This window comes from Mchenga conophoros, linkage group LG1, assembly GCF_057382185.1.
Source record: "Mchenga conophoros isolate Kocher_MC1m ecotype Shallow Benthic linkage group LG1, M_conophoros_male_GT1.1, whole genome shotgun sequence".
NCBI lineage: Eukaryota > Metazoa > Chordata > Actinopteri > Cichliformes > Cichlidae > Mchenga > Mchenga conophoros.
Window position 1 is genome coordinate 4,115,507 of NC_140526.1, and position 17,675 is coordinate 4,133,181.

The 17,675-nt window shown below is 42.0% G+C and overlaps 1 protein-coding gene across 2 annotated transcripts in view; it reads left to right on the forward strand.

Moving 5' to 3' along the window:
* The window catches only part of dpy19l3 (dpy-19 like C-mannosyltransferase 3), a 75,594-nt gene that overhangs the window by 11,114 nt on the left and 46,805 nt on the right, over positions 1-17,675 (forward strand). The window contains exons 1-6 of one of the 2 annotated variants that reach the window (XM_085287996.1): positions 576-1,514; positions 4,018-4,108; positions 9,893-10,014; positions 10,574-10,719; positions 15,860-15,983; positions 16,160-16,294. In XM_085287996.1, the coding sequence (XP_085144122.1) occupies positions 1,218-1,514; positions 4,018-4,108; positions 9,893-10,014; positions 10,574-10,719; positions 15,860-15,983; positions 16,160-16,294 (915 nt within the window). In that variant the 5' untranslated portion in view covers positions 576-1,217. Of the gene's footprint in view, positions 1-575; positions 1,515-4,017; positions 4,109-9,892; positions 10,015-10,573; positions 10,720-15,859; positions 15,984-16,159; positions 16,295-17,675 lie in introns of those variants that run through there. The other variant, XM_085288060.1, reaches the window with a different exon arrangement.

Genomic DNA, 17,675 nt, shown 5'->3' on the forward strand with positions numbered 1-17,675 from the left:
AAAGTAATTTGTGGATTTGGGAGTCCCGCCTGATCAGTGCTGCTGCCTGACCCGACCTGACCCTACGTGACCGATGGTATCGGAGCACGGCGGCCTGTGGAGAAGCTTCACAGAAAGGGAACTGCTTTTAATAATCTCATATGTGGTTTCCTCACCCAGCATGCTGTTGAGGGAATGTATTATCAGAGTTAGCCTGAGGTGAAAGGGTCTGGAGGATTTTTTCTCTCTCGTTCACGCTCATACCCTTACAGTGCTTATTATCTCTTGTCCTCTTATGTAGCGAGACAGCTGGCTTAATCTGGCCTCTTGAATTCATCAGGTGTGAGGTCACATCCGTGCCGGCCGCAGCGCCTGGGTTTATTTCAGACGCACGCACAGATCCACAAACCTTCCGACAACTGTTCCCTGCATTTTCCGAACGATGTTCCCATGTTTCCCCACCCCCACTTATTCTCCTTATTCTTTTCCTGTAAGCACGTGTGCTTTTATAGACGAGGGGTCACCAGTAGTCAACTCGCTTCTCCCTCCCTCCCTCTGGCTGCTGCAGTTATCCACAGCCTGTCCTGTTGTTCGCAGGGTTTAGTCTTTCTCTTTGCTTTTTGTTCTGAAGTTGCCGGCTGCGTTCGATGGAGGCAGAGGCCACTTCGTATTTAGGCTTTGGCAGACATAGAGCAGAGGAAATGCTGGATGGACCCTGGCTTGGATTTTTCGTGCATCACATAACAGAGATGGGAGTTATTCAAAGACCCATAAGGAGGAAATGGTAACACAGACACACAGAGAGAAGAGGATCGGTGCCTTCTGAGAAGTGTACTGGCTTCCAGCGTAATGAGCAATGTGTGAACTTGTTAACTAGGCCTATTCTCTTTGACCTTAATTTAAATTGAGGATTAGCCATCTCATCAGAGTTCTTGGTGGAAAGCCAAGGCTTGTTTTGCCTTGGGCAAAACTCAAAAGGAGGATTGGGAAGGAAAGTAGCTGCTCATCCCTCAGAGGAAGCTTTTGCATATTTCCTTTGGCAGGGAACTTGAAGCGATTAAAAAGCGAATTTATTTGGATTGACTTCAAGAAGAGAAAAACACACCACATTTACATTTTTTTCCGTAATGGATTTGGATCAGTTCTGTACCTTAACCCGGGAGCGTCCTGTTTATCTACCTGGATTCAGCTCATCAAAGGATCCAAGAATTTATTGATAATCTCTGCGTTCCCAGGCAATGGAGCTCCGTAAGAGGGTGAAGCCAAAACATGGCCTTTCACAAGATGCGCCGTCTGAAGGCAGATGTAACCATAACGCTCTGTTGGGAACGCAGGAGGGGGGTGAAGGAGGGGTTTCTCTGCTTGGGCGATCCGGTTCACGTTCCCATTCCGGTTCAGGCGTTTCACCCCTGCGGCCTTGGCAACAGTGCGTTTTCATGGCAGCAGGGCTGTTAGCGGCTGTGCTGCTGGCACTGACTCAGGCTTGGTGTGTGAACGGCTTACATGAGAATCTGCTGTGGTTCTCGCAGCTCACGGTAGGAGTTATTACGTGTTTATAGAAAGTGTTTCAATTTGAGCGATTGATAAACCAAACACATTACAAACGAGCTCTGCTTCGATGTGACCGCCTTGGGGGCAGGTTCAGTCTGCTTCCTGGGTTCAGTCTGCAGCACGGTGCTAATGAAAACCATCACAGCACACCGTAGTCCAATCTGCAACCACAGTCAGAGCTCCCGCCCCTTCTGTGTTGTTAGGTCGTTACAGAGTGGCCCCAATAACAGTGAGATCACGGTACAAAGATCCAGCAAGCAACAGGCATCTGATGCTGTTATTATCTACAAAATGAACAAACTCCTTTATAGTTGAAGTGGCATAGATTTATTTTTTTCTGTCTGTTGTTTTTTTCTTTTCTGAAGTTAGAGATAAAGTTTCGCCTGCTCAGTTGGAAAAGTGCTGCATAATTCAGAAATGTTAGAAATGATCTTAAACACCAAGAAATATCTCTTCAACCAAGATGCAACTCAATGCCAAATCAGTGCAGTTCCTGGAATGGCCACTAGAGGCCGTCTCCAAACTCGAGTCAGTCTCTGTAGACGCCGATGTTAAAACGTCTGACTTCACAGAAGGTCACATGCAGACCCTGGTACGAAAATGTTGGATCTCTATAGCTAATTTTTCTCTTCATGTGTAGGAAGTTTTTATGAAGGTGTCTATTTGTCAACTTTTAACATTATGTTTGTGTTGTTGCCTCCAGTGGCAACAACACCATTTCTATATACATGTCTATTAATCCACATGTATTTGTGGAAATGCCGTGCATCCATTCAGTGTATGGATGAGTCCTGGGAGGCTCGCTCTCTCGACGTGCTGCCACTCCATCAACTTCTCAGACGGTCTGTTAGCTTTCATTTAAACACAGGATGTAGATGCCATCCATCTCCCTGCAAAAGGTCAAATCTGTGACTCCAAGTGCTTCCTGGATGTTCCCATTTCTTGAGCTGTGAACTCATTCTTTCAATTTTGGGGTGTTTATTTGCTTCTAAATCATACAAAGATGATGCGGTGAACTCATTTGCAGATAGTGTTGAAACAGCTTCTTCATAGATGGTGCCAGTAATATACTTGACCTCCTTTTGAGGCTCGTAGCTGATACGTCTGTGACTTATCGGGATCAGTTCACACGTGGAGCAGCTAAATGTTTTGACCTTGTACCTCGCTCCATATTAACGGTCAGTTGCGAAACGTGCTTTCCCTTTGTTAATCAAAACGCTCTTACCATGATCAAAATATTTATTGTAATCTGCCATGTTTTTGTATGATGTCAGTAACTTTGATAGTTTTTCCAGATGTAGTCTTGTTTTTCTGACGGAGCAACAAGAACACAATAACCGAGCGCCTGTGGCTGCAGAGAGTCCCGAGGTTAAAAACGCTCGCTGCCCTCCTCATCGTTCTTGCGCTCCGGGCCGTCCCTGTGCTCGTAGAATCTGTCCCGTCTTTTCTTCCAGAGGCTCGTCCAAATGCGGATTAAATTTTTTGCAGCTGATCATATGTGCATGAACCAGTGGTTTTCTGCTCAGGAGGCAGACCCATGCTGATTTACACTCTGTTAATCAGCTAATGGTTTCAACCAAGTAAATGACATTAATTAACTGGTGGGAACACCTGCCTCGGTGGGCGATCTGATTGGGATCCCCTGTCCTGTTGCTCCCTGATGGCTACAGAACAAATAACTGCTCTCAGGTTTCCACAGACTGGTTATGATGATTTGTCAGATATAAGGACCGCAGAATGAGCCAGGCTGTTTAAATTAGGATCTTTCTCCTCTGAAATGCGTGAAATATGTTCAGAATACAGAACATTTTATGTACAAGTTTGTATGAATGTTAGAAATTGAACGTTGTTATTGGAAAATCCTTTCTATTGATGAATTGGTTTTAATGGACAGATGTTATATACATTTCTAATTTTATAGTCTTTTTGTGAGGTTTTAGTTATTACTGGAAGTTGTTACTGGAAAAATATCAGATAAAATGCTTTGCAGCAATACTCGGAAACATGCTTTGGTTTTTAACAAGCGGAGGATTTGGAGATTGCTCGGACCGGATTTGGCTGCAGTAAATCTGGAGAAACAATTTGACAGACTTTCAGTGAGTTTTAGAAGAAATGAGTAGCTAAAATCAAAGCTTTTCTTTTTGTCAAGCACAGTTGCAAAAACAATTTGCAGACTAAATATGATAGATTAATGATTGGCTTAATATTCCACAGCTGGTTGTTCGCCGTTTGCTCTCTCCTCTTACCCCCCCGAGGAGCAGTAATCACGCATGACGAGCAGGAGGTCTCTTGGGAAGACATCCTCCAAGCACGCACTCACACACTGTGTTACCTGTCTGATTATTACTGGAGAGGATTATGAGTGTATTAGCTGCTTTGCCTTTATCCTCCATGTTTCTGTCATGTCTTGCCAGGATATGTTTTCCATATTACAGAGAACAGAAGTCTTTGCTTTCATGAAACTAAAATCCTTCTTTTTATTTTCAGGAAGTGGAGAGGGAGATCTCCTTTCGGACAGAGTGTGGACTATACTACTCCTACTATAAACAAATGCTGCACGCCCCATCAATACAAGAAGGTATGCACTGTGATCGCAGGTTTGTATTCATGACAGTTGTCATTTCTTCACAAACACAACTTAGAGGGTCAAAATGATCCAAGATCTTTCCACTCCAACAAAATAGTGTGTGGAAAGAAAAGCTGAAGTGGATGTTACAAGAAGCTGTAGTGTCCAGGTGTTAATCGAAAAGTGGTGTGTGTGGGGGGGGGGGGAATACCATTGGTTCATCTACAAAAAACAATCACAGTCAGGTTTGAATCCCGGTGACCTCAAGGTCAGAGGTCATGTTTTCTGAATCTTGCGATTGCAGTAACTTGAGTACATGCTGACGTGGAATTTTTAAATGGACACCATACGTGTATCTACTTGGAGGCGGAGGGGCAGCGCTGGTGGCCGCCGGTATTTTTTAATCTATTTAGCCATTTACCAATTACCTGAGAATCATTCAAGCATAAAAACGTCAGCATTAACTGCAGATTGCTGCCTCGGCTGCACATCCATGATGCAAAGGGATGCTCCTGATGATGATGATAAATAGACAGCGTGGAGCAGGTAGCATAAAACAACTTTAAAATCTCTAAAATGATTATAAATTGATATCTGAAGTAGTGTTTTTTTAACTACTGCAAGTCTCACACATAAGACCTGCAAAGTATCTCCTCTTGTTCCATATTTTGTTCCCTGAATCCCTCCCTGAAGTAATTCCCTTTCTTCTTGTCTTCTATTACTCCCTCCACCAATTCTCATCTACCTCACTCCCTCCATCGCTCTGTCTTCCTCCCTTCACTTTTCCCTCATTATCACACCCCGTTCAGTCCCATCTCCTCACTTATTAATATCTCCTTCTCTTATTTGCCAAATCACAACAACAGTTGCCTCAAGGTGCTTTATGTTGTAAGGTGGACTCTACAATAATACAGACAGAGAAATGAGGAATATACAAGTGTTTCCATTGCTATGTAAGTTTGTTTTAAATAAAAAGAAAAAAAGTTTATTCAATAAATGAATTCAGGCCATTGACAATTTCATTCAGAGAGAGTTATTTTATCAATTTTGAAATAAATTTCATACTGAAATAAACAGCACTTACTTATCCAGCCTGCTGGAAACAGATTATTCCAATTTGGTTCCTTAATAAACTTTTGGCCTGTTTCCATCATGCCTGATCTGCTGCTCGGTGTCCTTCGCTCCTTCCTCTTAAATCCAGTCTATTCATTTTAAATAGTTGGAGTCACTCTGAAGGGAAACACAAGCTCCCAGCAGCCCAGCTCTCTGAGCTGATGAACGATGAGGCACATTTGCCTTTTTTGTACAAAACTGTGACTATCACCAGTCAGTGTGTTCAAACCAGCAGCAGGCGGTCAACAGGTGACACAGTGAGAACGATGTATGCAGGTAAACTCGAGCTTCCACCGAGCTCCTCGGTCATAATAATAATGATACATTTTATTTATAGGCGCCTTTAAGACCCTCAAGGTCACCTTACAATAACACAAGGTGGAACAGACAGAAGGGAAGCTGAAGAAGAGCGGAGTGTACGGTGGGGTGAGTATGTGTGGAAGATTGGATAGATATGGAGGAGCGAGCTTATGAAGCGCTTTGAAAGTGAGAAGCAGGATCTTGAAATTGACACGGAGGTGAACTGGGAGCCAATAGAGCTGTTCTATGTTCAGTGGATCTAGTTCTGGAGATAATACGAGCAGCTGTGTTTTGAACTAACTGCAATTTATGGAGGGATTTATGAGGTAGACCACAGAGAGGAGAATTACAGTAATCTAAACGAGATGTGACAAGAGCATTGATGAGTATGGAGGTACTGTTTGGAGTGAGCGAGGGACGAAGGCGGTTAATATTACGGAGATGAAAGTAGGTAGACCGAGTGATATTATTTACATGTGCTGTGAAGGACAGAGTGCTATCGAGGATGAGACCAAGACTCTTAACCTGAGGGGAGGGTGTGACAGGGTTATCAATGGATAACGAAAGACTGGTTGGAACTGTAGTCAGTTTGGATCTGGTGCCTTAAAATGAATTCTGTTTTATTGCCATTAAGTTTAAGAGAGTTGTGAGTAAACCAGATCTTGATTTCACTTAAACAGTCTGAAGTGGATGTGGGTGGGAGAGTATATATCACAGAAACACACACAGGTTAGAGTCCAGCCAAATGTGTAGAGGTCTTTTCGGGGGAGTCCTCAGGCTCCTCTCGCTGCTGGTTCGGCTTCCACATAACAACTCGCTCCAAACACTCTTCGGTATAAATTTGCAAACTCTCCAGATCTTCGTCACAGTCCTCCAGAGAGCTGAACTTTGTGGAAATAAAGAATGTATTTTTATTATCTTTAAAGCTGTCTAGAAATAAACTGTCTGAAATGCCGGTAACCAGTGCCGTGCTGCCGTGGTCGATACCGCCGAGTCTTGTGTCACTACAGCATAGCATCACCCGGGACCTACAGTTTTTCTGTAACTTCTTGTTTTAGGAAGCTAGCTTTTGTTAGCACCTTCCTTTGTACATGGTTGCCAACACCAGGTGGCTCTCTCTATCCATACTTGTAAGGAAAAACTGTTTTTCACTCCATTATTTCCACCCGACCAAACAAATCACTGCACTTTTCTCATGATGCACAGTCTGGTCTGAGGGAAATTAGCCTAATTATTTTGTTCCCATTACCATGTGAAATTCCTTGTTGGAAATGTGCCTAATTTTCCACTAAGGCAAATAATTGAGCTGTAGTCTAATCAGTTGAGGAACTGGCTGACCTCCCTTCCCGTCCCTTTCTATGTTCCCTTGTTTTTCTGTCACAGCACAGCAGCTCGTTATCCTACTACTGTAGGTTTTTGGTGTTTTGGATGAAGCGCTGAAGTGACGGCAGGTAATGGAAGAAGTGGGAAATGATAGGGATGGGCATAGGAAGAAAGTGAGAAAGGAAGCAATAATTGAAAAGGCAAGAAATGAAAGAAAAGGAGGGATAAGTGAAGGAAAGATGTAATGAATAAATGAGCTAAAATAGGAGAAAGAATCCAGATGAGCGAGCAAGGCAGGACACAGAGTCAGGTGGAAAAAGAAAGGCATGACAGCAAACGGCGTAAATGAATGAACAAAGTCGAGTGGGTCATGCGTGTGGGTGGTAATGTGCACTTTGCATAAGCAAAACCGTGCTGGTTTTTATGGTTTTCCATGGATCAAGAACACAGCGGAAATCAGGCTGACACATCCCAGCCTGCAGCAGAAAGTCAGCCCTCGCTCCTCGCTCCATGTCACACTTTGTTTCAGTCAAACCCAGTACATGGTGATGATACTGCATGGAGTAACCAATATGGATTAATGCTATCAGTGCGCGCATCAGCTCATATAACACCAGCAGCAGTGTTTTCTGTGACAGAGTAATGTTAAAATGTCATTCTTTTCTATATGTTAGTGTTATTTTGGTAATTCTTGCCATCATTCCCTTCTGTAATAATGCCATTGCACCAAAGCAATTTAGAACATGTAGCAGCATAGCTTTAAAAGTCAGATGAGGCAAGAGACAAAACACCACTTCGTCAATCTCATTTGGAAGAGGAAAAAAGAACAAGACACAGCCTAACATAATCACCAACACTTTGTGCTTTCATTCTGACCTCCTGTGGTGGTATTAGTGATCCAGGTATATAGTGAAAGATCATTCCAGGTGTATTCCCTTTGAGTTTTTCATGTTAAAGTGGAGCTTTTACTTTCACTAGAGTATAAATAATTATTAATTATGTTGTACTTTTTTTTTTTCCTGTCTGAAAGAAGCCAGATTAGTTCGCTTCCTGTTCAACCAGCTTTCTTCTGATTGGCTGCACCTCATAAATAGGTCTATGTTTCTTCTCTTGAATATGTATGATGTCATGTCATGGAGCGGGGATATACCTAATACGGTAGTCTTACGTTGCCTGTCCCAGGAAGCCCCACCCACCCATTTGCCTTCTATAATTTTTCATGTGAGGCAGCCAGCCAATCAGTAGAAAGAGAAAGTTGGTTTAACGGGGGAGGAGCAAAAACAGCTCATTCTAGTCAGTGGATGAACCGAGGAGCTTCGCCATTCCCAGCATAGTCTAAAGATGAATTTAAAATGTGCAGAGGTAATGTAGTACAGTAGCTTTAAATCGTGTGGCGAGTCCACAATAATAAAACCAAAAAACAAATATTAGGGAGACGCGTCTGACCAGCTAAAGCATGAAAAAGGAAAAGATTTGGTTAAAAATGAGCAAGAAGACCTAAACTTTAAATCTTTTTGAAGGATGTGAGAGCGGGGCATAAAGTGAGGGGAGACGAGGGCCCCTTGCCGCTCCACTTTTGATGCCCTTGGCAGCTAAGTAGTAATAAACCTAAATTATAGTTTAAACCTCAATTACTGGAAAACAGAGGCTTTTTTTTCCCATTTAATGGAGAAGAAACCAGCTGTGTGCAAAACAATGATGTAATATGTCCTTTTAAATATTTCCCCGTTGACACATCCAGCATCCCACATTAGCATTCATTTGGAGTAATGTTTTTGGCAGCTTAGCAAATCTAAGTCCAATATTTACCTTCTTTTCCTCTTTGATGTGTTCCCACCAGCATCACATAAAAATATCTGGCTGTAAAAAGCTGCTAAGAGCTCGTCTATGTTCCACAGCAAGTCATTAACTTTGCCTGTCTTTGTCTGCTGAAAACCGCACTGACGGGAGGTGAGAGTGGACTGAAACAGTAAAGTTGCAGACCATCGAGCCCAAAAAGCGAGAGCACTTGAAATGCACTAAAGCAGAGGTGATGATAACGCTCTGTGGGTTTGTATTTATGAGCCACATCAGCCACACACTCAGTCAGAGGAAATCGATCGGTTACATACAGTGGAAATCCAGCAGTCCTTAAAGGTGCAGTTTGTAAAACCGGGTCACTTTGTCATGATGCTTTTGTGTTTTTATTACTGAGTTAGTGGAAACTCGAGTCCTAGTTTGTAACAATTTATAAGCAGAATAATGAATAGTTCTGTCAAAAATGGCACATTTTTCATCTTCATGCACAGACGAGGTGCGTGGTCTTGGCCATTAAGTCTCAATTTAAGGCCCAAAGAAATGTCGATGCAAATGAAGAAGGTTGAGAAACCTAAATCAACGTATCCGAGAAATAACAAAAACTTTAAGTGTTGTCAAATCACCTCTCTTAAAAAGAAGATTTATATTTTTGGCTTTTTGCCGTTTTTTTGGTGGTGAGATGAGGGCTGACTAGGATCCAGGCCTCTGCGGTGAGGATACACCCGTCTGTACACGGGGCGCATTTGTTACATTTTTAATGTTTTAAACCAAAAATCTTTTTTTCCCCTCAAAGCTCGTTTTTATTATTTCATGGGGGATGAAGTTGCCCCACAACCCATCTCCAATAAAGCACTGCAGGAAATTTTCACATGCTTTATTTATTAGATTGATGTTTGGGTCATTTAGGGGATTTTGTTTGGGAGAAAAACAACAAACTACATTTAGTTTGCTAAAATTCAGGAAATGAAGTGAAGTTTGAAGCGTTCCGAGTGTGCTTTGAGCAATGCAGGAATTTAACTTCAAACAGAACACGCTGTGTTTTTAGTGGTCGATGCAAATTTCCGACCCTGTTTTTTCTCTAATGGCACGAGTCTGAGCTAAATAAATGAGCCAGGTGAGCTTCGAGAAACATTAACACCCCTTCCTCCCTGGCTGTCATAAAGCCAATAATTATTATCAGTTTGTAAAAAAAAAAAAAAAAAATTAAAGAACGGGTGGCATTTTCAAATGGTGTGTTTGTGTGTGTGAATTTTGTGTTTGCAGGGCTCAAAGAAATGATCCATGACAACTTGACAGAATCCAAGAGGACCATTAACCTCTTGCAGCGAATGAATATCTACCAAGAGGTCTTTCTCAGTGTTCTCTACAGATTGTTGCCCATACAGGTAATACAACACTCACCTGTCATCTCGGCTGGTAACACACAAAAGATTAAAGACCTCAGCTACACCAGCTAGACTGTCTGGGACTTTTGTCATTTGTTCTGTTAATTAACACATCCTTTTTATGTGTAGGGGTGGGGGGAGAAAGTAAAGTCACTCTCCAGTGTTTTGAAAAATGTATTTTCTTTTGGCATTATTACTGTAATGATCGTAGTCAAATGAGGAAGTGTTTGAGGCGCAGTGGCGTTCCTTTGTTTTTCTGTCTTTTTAGCTGACATGACTCGGAGCCCTTACACTTGTCACACTGGAGGAAAAGGTTTCTGTATTGGCATAACAATTAACCGAGAAACCGCGACTAAGCTTCATCAGCTGTCTCACCGAGAGACAAGAATGTCAGGGAGTGAAATATCAGACACAACTCTGAAAATGCCACAGTGTTCTCGAGTGCCCGAGTCAGTCGCTGTCACTGTTGTCAACTCTGTGCATTCAATCGCGCTGCCTAATGAACTAATGGCTTCCCTTTGTGTATGTGTGTGTCTGTGTTTTTGTGTGTGTGGCCCAGTCATATTTGGAGCCCGTGTACTTTTATATTTACACAGTGTTCTCGCTCCAAGCTGTGTATGTGATCGCTTTGTACCTCACAGCGTGGCTTCTGTCTGGCTCCTGGCTTGCTGGTGCGCTCACCGGGGTCTGGTACATCCTTAACAGGTGAGTAATAACTATCTGTGTGCGTGACACAGTGAAGGAGGAGAGAGTTAGTCCCTTTCTTCTCGCACTTGACTCTGTCATGGCAGTTTTTCTCTCAATATAACAAAGAGTCCTTTTTTTATTTATTTTATGGATCAACTCTTAAAGGTGCAGTTGGTAATTTTTTTTTAAGGTTAGGTAACACAAAGAAAAGATATTGTACTGATAAATATAAATAGATTAGTGTGTATTTATATCTTCCAACAAATTGATGTTTTCATAAACGAACCACCCAAACAACAAAAAGCAGCAGCTGTTTATAAGCTAACATCATCCTAGCTAACATTAGGCTTGAAAGTCCTAAAAATCACACTTTCTCTAATAACAGTTTGATTACATTCTGACATCATCTGAGAGTTTTTTTTTTTTTTGTTTTTTTTGTTTTTTTACCAAGAGTCCAACGATATTATATCTACTTAAAAGACATCAAACAGTAGCTAACAGCAGCTAACAGAAGCAGCTAACAACAGCAGTAGCTAGGGTTGCCAACTCCCTGAAAAATAAATAAGGGACACCTCGTGGCCAGGGCCGGGCAACCCAGTTGTCTTCACCCTTCCCAGTGTGGTAGCTCTTTTTTTTTGTGTGTGAAATTATTTTTTAACCATTTGACTTGAATTTGATTTAAGCAGATGCATATTCTTTGTGATATGACCATATGGGAAACAAATGATCATTTAGCCGTTTATTTTTAGCTCAAAATGACAACATTAACACAGTAAAACAGGTCTCTTTCTTAAACAGAAGCCTGTCATGCTTAGCTTTTGAGGATATAAGTAAATCTTTCTTTAAAAGAACTCTGTCCTGCTTAACTTAAAATTATATAAATTAATAGAAAACAATAGAACAAAATCATTCTTGTAACTGTGCACATTTAGTGCATTTAGTACAACTGGCTTCAGTTGAGGTATTATTTCAGCTTTTCTAAAGCTAATCAGGTTTGTAAACCCACTTGTTCCCATGATTACGCATCATAACTCATCATCATTATTCATCTATGTATTACTTTTATGTATTAGTCATCTATTTGTTGTAATCATCTATCCTTGCAGTTGTTTATTACACAAAATAAGTTATATTATCACACTTCTGGCCACATAGCGCTGATATTCACTGCACATGCCCATATTAACCTTAACCAGAGGGTTTAAACAACAAACCAGTGTTTACATACCATATCTGCTTCTGCCGTGGCCTGGTGGACAAGAAATTGGTTAAGGGTTCCCCGAGCTTTCACGCCCCTCATGTTCTTCATGTGCCCACCACTAGAAGCATGCCTATGGAAAAAGTGCGCCGGCACACAGTGCAGTGCGCTTTAAAGGTGTTATGGTGTATTTTCCCAGCCAGGTGTTTCCCTTTTCCCATTCCTCCCAGTACTTTTGCAGCCTATTTTTCTTTCTCTGAGCGAACAAACATTGCTGCTCTAATGCTGGGCTTACACTGTGCGATTTTTGGCCCATTTTGAGCCGATTTTTGAGTCGTGCGACCGATTTGGTGATCGGCCCGATTTTGGCCTTCATCGTGCATCGTGTAGTATACGTGGGGTAACGAGAAGCGATTAACACCTCGAGCAGCTCCCGATCATCAATCGCTCGTGAGCCGCTCACACTGCTCACGCGCAAACAGGTAAACGTCGGTGAAAAAGACGGCGCAGCACGGCAGTGCAGCGTGTGATCTGGACACAAGTGATGGAGGCACAACTTGTAGAACTTTGGAAAGCTCATCCGAGCCTTTTCGATGTGGCATCACAAAATTATCACGACCACAACAACCGTGAAAATAGTTGGATCTACACTGCTGCTCATTCACAGCTGCCTGATCAATGTTTTTCATTAGCAATTTAGCAAAGTTGATGGTGGTGGTGTGTCTGTGTGAGTGAAAGACAGAGAGAGCGAGCGCGACAGATTTTCTGTTATAACCTTCATGTTATGGAGGCACAGTGTGAGCACTCAGGTCGCATCAGAGCATCGGGCGGTATAGTGTGAGACCTGCATCGTGACCTACCAACTTCTAACCCCTGCGAGTCAATCGTGCAGTTTGAGCAGGAGCTGAATAACGTGACTGAAAAAAATCGCACAGTGTCTGCCCAGCTTTAGGTGTACTGTCGTCCGAGACTTGCACCGCAGTGTCGGCGTTTGTTTCCCTGTTGGCCATGCTTCTTGTTGTGGTCATCTGTTGTCTTCCGGTATTTTCTCCGTAAGCGACCTTTCATCGACCAATGAGATGAGCGGTAATCTGAATTGTCATACTCGAATTGTCATAAGTGTGCTGTCAGCTCATTGGTCACAAAGCAGGAGAGGGGCTGGGAATTATGCTTTCCAACAAAGCGTTAATTCCATTAACATTTATAGACTACTTTTGATTCTCACTGTATTACGGGACAAAGTGCGTCCCTTATTAGCTCAATACGGGACGTGTACTTTTGTTTCTAAATACGGGACGATTCCGTATTTTAAGGGACGGTTGGCAACCCTAGCAGTAGCTAACAGCAGTAGCTAACAGCAGCTAACAGCAGTAGCTAACAGCGGCTAATAATAGCTAACAACAGCTAGTAACGGTGGCAAAAACAGAAGCCTTACTGACAGGTATGCTAGTCTCAGAAACACACCTCAATATCAGTGTCATTGGTAAGAAGGGATGTTACTGACTCATACACACCTAGCATCACTCTTAGGTGACCACAACATGTTTGTCCTACAGCGACCACCATAGCTAGGATTATGCTTTTGAATTAAGAGGGTTAAAAAAGTCAGTACTATGTAATTTTTAGCTTCACATGACTAAGTGTGACTGAGGCTTTAGCCACCTGGTGATGGTTAGTCGGTTAAGTTGACAAAGTAGGTTAGCTCCCCTCCTTGAGTTTGGATGAAGCTCTCTGTGAGTCCAATTCCCTGCTGATGTTGATCCTTCATTAGATGGGTTTCTTCTAGCTAATCTTAGCTGATCTTGGCTTACCCGCCTACTTAATCATGACACATTGTTGAATGCTGAAAGCAGTAGCTCATTTGTTTCTTCACATATGCTGTCAGTAGTGAAATACCATCTAAAGCCCCAAAAGTTTTTTCTTTTCTTTCCTTATGTGAAGTTAAAATCAATTTCTTTGGTCTGAACCAGTCGTTTGTTGACATTGAAGTAAACTTAAGCGATTGCTTTGTGTTGCTCACTGTTGATACTGGGACGCTGGACCGCCACTTGGGAGTGAGCATAAATGTCACATTATTTGTATTTTTGTGGAATGTTTATCCCGAGTGTCTCACACACTGTGCAAATCAATCCACAGGCTGTGAAAGGCAACCGAGAGAGATGGGAAGGTCTCATTGTTTATGTTATATAACAAACCTTGTGTAGCAAACCTTGAAATTTTTGTCAAACCCAGAGTACATCCTACTAGGTTTCAGTTAAAAATCTCCCACAGATGGAAGAGAAGACTTAAGTTCGTATTTTGCATTCACTTCAGACCAATCGTCTGGATTTAGAAGTGATGGGCTGTAAATCCCAAACCGTGGGTGTTTGTTAGCTTGAAGCATCTATCGTCTTCATTTCTTAGATCCGTGACTTCAACACCTGAGCATATACATTATGCAAGTGATCAGTGGGGGTCATACTACACAGATGTTTGCAGGGAACATCAATAATCTGGTTACTCACACATGATCTTTAGCAGCAGTGTGAGCACGAAGGGTCAGAAAAGCTTAAGACATTTCAGGTTATGTGAGAGTCGTGTCCTGCAGAGTCTCCTCTAAACTTCTGCTCTTTACTGTAGTGTGAGCAGAGTTTTAAACACTGTGTTAGATGCACTGCACATCAGCAGCGGACTTCTTAATAGATCTGGAATATTGACAAAATATTTCATCCTTGTTTTTAGCTTCCTACCAGCTGGTTGTGCCTAATAGACGGCCTTCAAGCTGGCCTACACCCAAAAACACCAGCGGTGAGAGATTTCAAGTTTGGGTCCAAACATTAAGTAATGTCAGTGACATCATGTGGCTTCTGACATATTTGGCGTTATTGGTCAAAGAAAAGTTTCCAGGAGAGTTTTTAATTTCCCTGAATGTTTTTAAGCATTTCAAGAACAAATTTTATTTTCCTAATTTCTTTAGTTAGTTGTTTAATTTGTTGATCGAGGGGGTGATTAGCTCAGTGCACACTCAGCAACTTCTCAGTCACCACGCAGCCAAGCTTTGAAGCACTCTGAACTCTACTTTGTGGTCTATTTCAGTCTAAATGAGAATTTAATGTCAAAATTAAAATCCCTGCTATATGAACAAAGACTTAAAAGTAGCAATTAACACTAAAATTAAGTGTAATAAAAAATTAAGCTATCATTTGAGAGTGAATGCACTCATAGTCATCAGTATAATCAGACTTCTGGAATCTGGAAACCTATGGGCTCTGTGCATCTTTTGTATACAGTCTATGTGTAGGCCAGAATTTGCCAGTCCATCCTGAATATTGATTCAGCAGTTGCTTTTTTTAATATGAATGTGTCAAATATATATAGATATTATTATTATTATTATTATTATTATTATTATTATTATTATTATTATAGGAAAATAAAGGCTTTAAATTCACGCAAGGAGTTGACTTGATGTTGCACAGGTGCTCACTCATGTCTGCTTGGTGAGTATCATGAGAATGAGGGTACAGTGAGTGGAAGAAGTGACTGACTGCCATAAATAAAGCACTTTGCTTCGTAGCTGAAAGTTGGTCGCTAGTGGACCTTCCAGGTTGTGTAGCTAATCCACTGACAAACCAAACAGACACAGTGCATGTACGGGACAAGCAGATCTAAATTCTTCTTTTGTTAGTTTGTGTTACTGGTGTGTGGATTTGCCTACTTTTCTGTACTGTTGGAAGTGCACTAAAGTTTAAACAGTCTCAAAAACCCTCCTGGCGTTTTCTCTGCTGTCCATTTGGAGCTGTAAACGCTGTACGACCTCAGAGCGCTTTGAAAACTGCCGCCATGATCTCAGGATTTAATTTTTTTTCTTTTTCTCAAGCCACCAGAAGTTCCAAACTTCTGTTAGGTTTCCTTCACGGTGTTTAGCTGAAACGGTTTAACACCATCTCTCCATCGCTTCATCAATCATTCTCCTTTCAGGGTAGATACTACTCGTGTAGAGTTCACCATCTCCCTCAGAGAGAACTGGTCTTTGCCCTTCTTAGCGCTGCAGGTCGCCGCTATCACCTGTTACCTCAGACCCCAGCTCACCACATTACAGCAGGTAAGCGCAGAGCTATAGCCCAAGCTCGCCACATAGATCAGCCTGATGAGGCGAGCCACTCAATAATTTAGAAGTACAAGCAGCACAGAAGAAATGTGATCAGGCAGTGTGGCTGTAGTTATGCAGATTAATCGTCTAACCCTGTGTGTGCGCGTATGTTTGTGTTTCCTCCTCAGAAGGTGATGGTGTGGCTGATGTATGTGACGACGTTCTGTTTCTGTCTGACCTGGCAGTTCAACCAGTTCATTCTACTGGTTCAGGCTCTCGTCATTTACACCCTGGACTGCGGTGACTTCTTAACAACTACACAGGTAAGAAGGACCAGATATTTGCAGGTTTCTAGCTTCTGGTTATAGTTTCATGTGTCCCGATCAGTGGCACTAAGCTTGTATAGGTGCTAAAAAATTTGACATATATTAAACACTAATATGTTATAAAGTGTAACAGCTGACTTTAGGTGTCCTGGCAACAATTGTCTGTTTTTCCATTGTTGAGCTATGAGAAAAATCCTTTCGGTCTGCAAGTAATTTGTTGCAGAGCTGAGTTAGTGAGACTCATATTGAGCTATCTTTCTGTACTCATAGTAGATATGTTATCTAAAGTCTGAAGAGTAGGCAGAGATAACAGAGTTGATGGGGTTAGATTGAGGTTGAGGTGAGGTTTTGCATCATGAGAGGTGAGAAAAGGTGAAGAGAAGCTGAAATAATCAAAACACTTGCATTGATTGGAAAACAAGAAATGTTACTTTCCTGGGAATCTATTCCTGAGGGTTGGAAGGACAGACATATGTTCACGCACAGTTCACCCGCTTTACAAACACCAGAATTTTCTATTCCTCACTTGCTCGCAGCTGTGTTTGCAATGCAGATAGTTTCTGTCTTATTTGCTCAAACTATCCCTCTCTTATACATTTTCACTCGTGTGCAGTGGAGGTGAGTAGGATTTGATTTGTGGCGCTCACCTCATTAAAAAAACCATGATGTCCAACTGAAATTGGAATTCTTACTTTGTTTGTAAGAAAAAGAACAATAAGTGGAACATTTATTGCAACACACCAGGTGTATTTTTGTTTGTTTTATCTCATGTTTTAAAACGTATCCCACAGCCTTGCTTTTATGCAGCTTAACTCAGGTAGTTGTACAGGTAGCTGGAACACCTATGGAGCGTTCCTGCTTGTTGAATCTCAGGTGGTGGCCTAGGGCCTGCTGTAAGGTCACCAGCTGGAAGCCACTTCTCACTGATGTTTTGCTGTGTTAGGCCCGGAGCATGCTGCATACCTCTGCGTGTGGTATTCATAGAGACAGAGCTGCTGCTGCTGCTATTGCCAGCACACAGAGAGAGAGTGCACCTGGAAAAAAGTCTGCTTTCTCACAAAGTTCTGCTGACTTTCTGACTTTCCTCCACCCTCTTCTTTTTAACATCCAAATGTGCAAATAACTATTAAATAATATTTAGGCTACATCCATTTGTGTCTGGGATATTTTCAGATACATTTGGTCTGCAAGAGGCCGTGCGAGTCTTGCACAGTTGAGGAAAGCAGTGTTTTCAGCCTTGTTTCCAGAACATCTCCAAGTGGACAGGCAGCAGCAGGGACATCACCCTATTATCCCTGCAGCTGGCTCTGTGATACTTTTTCCCTCCACATTGTTTCTCCTCCTCTGCGTTCTCTGTCAGCTGCTTTCTGGCCTCTTT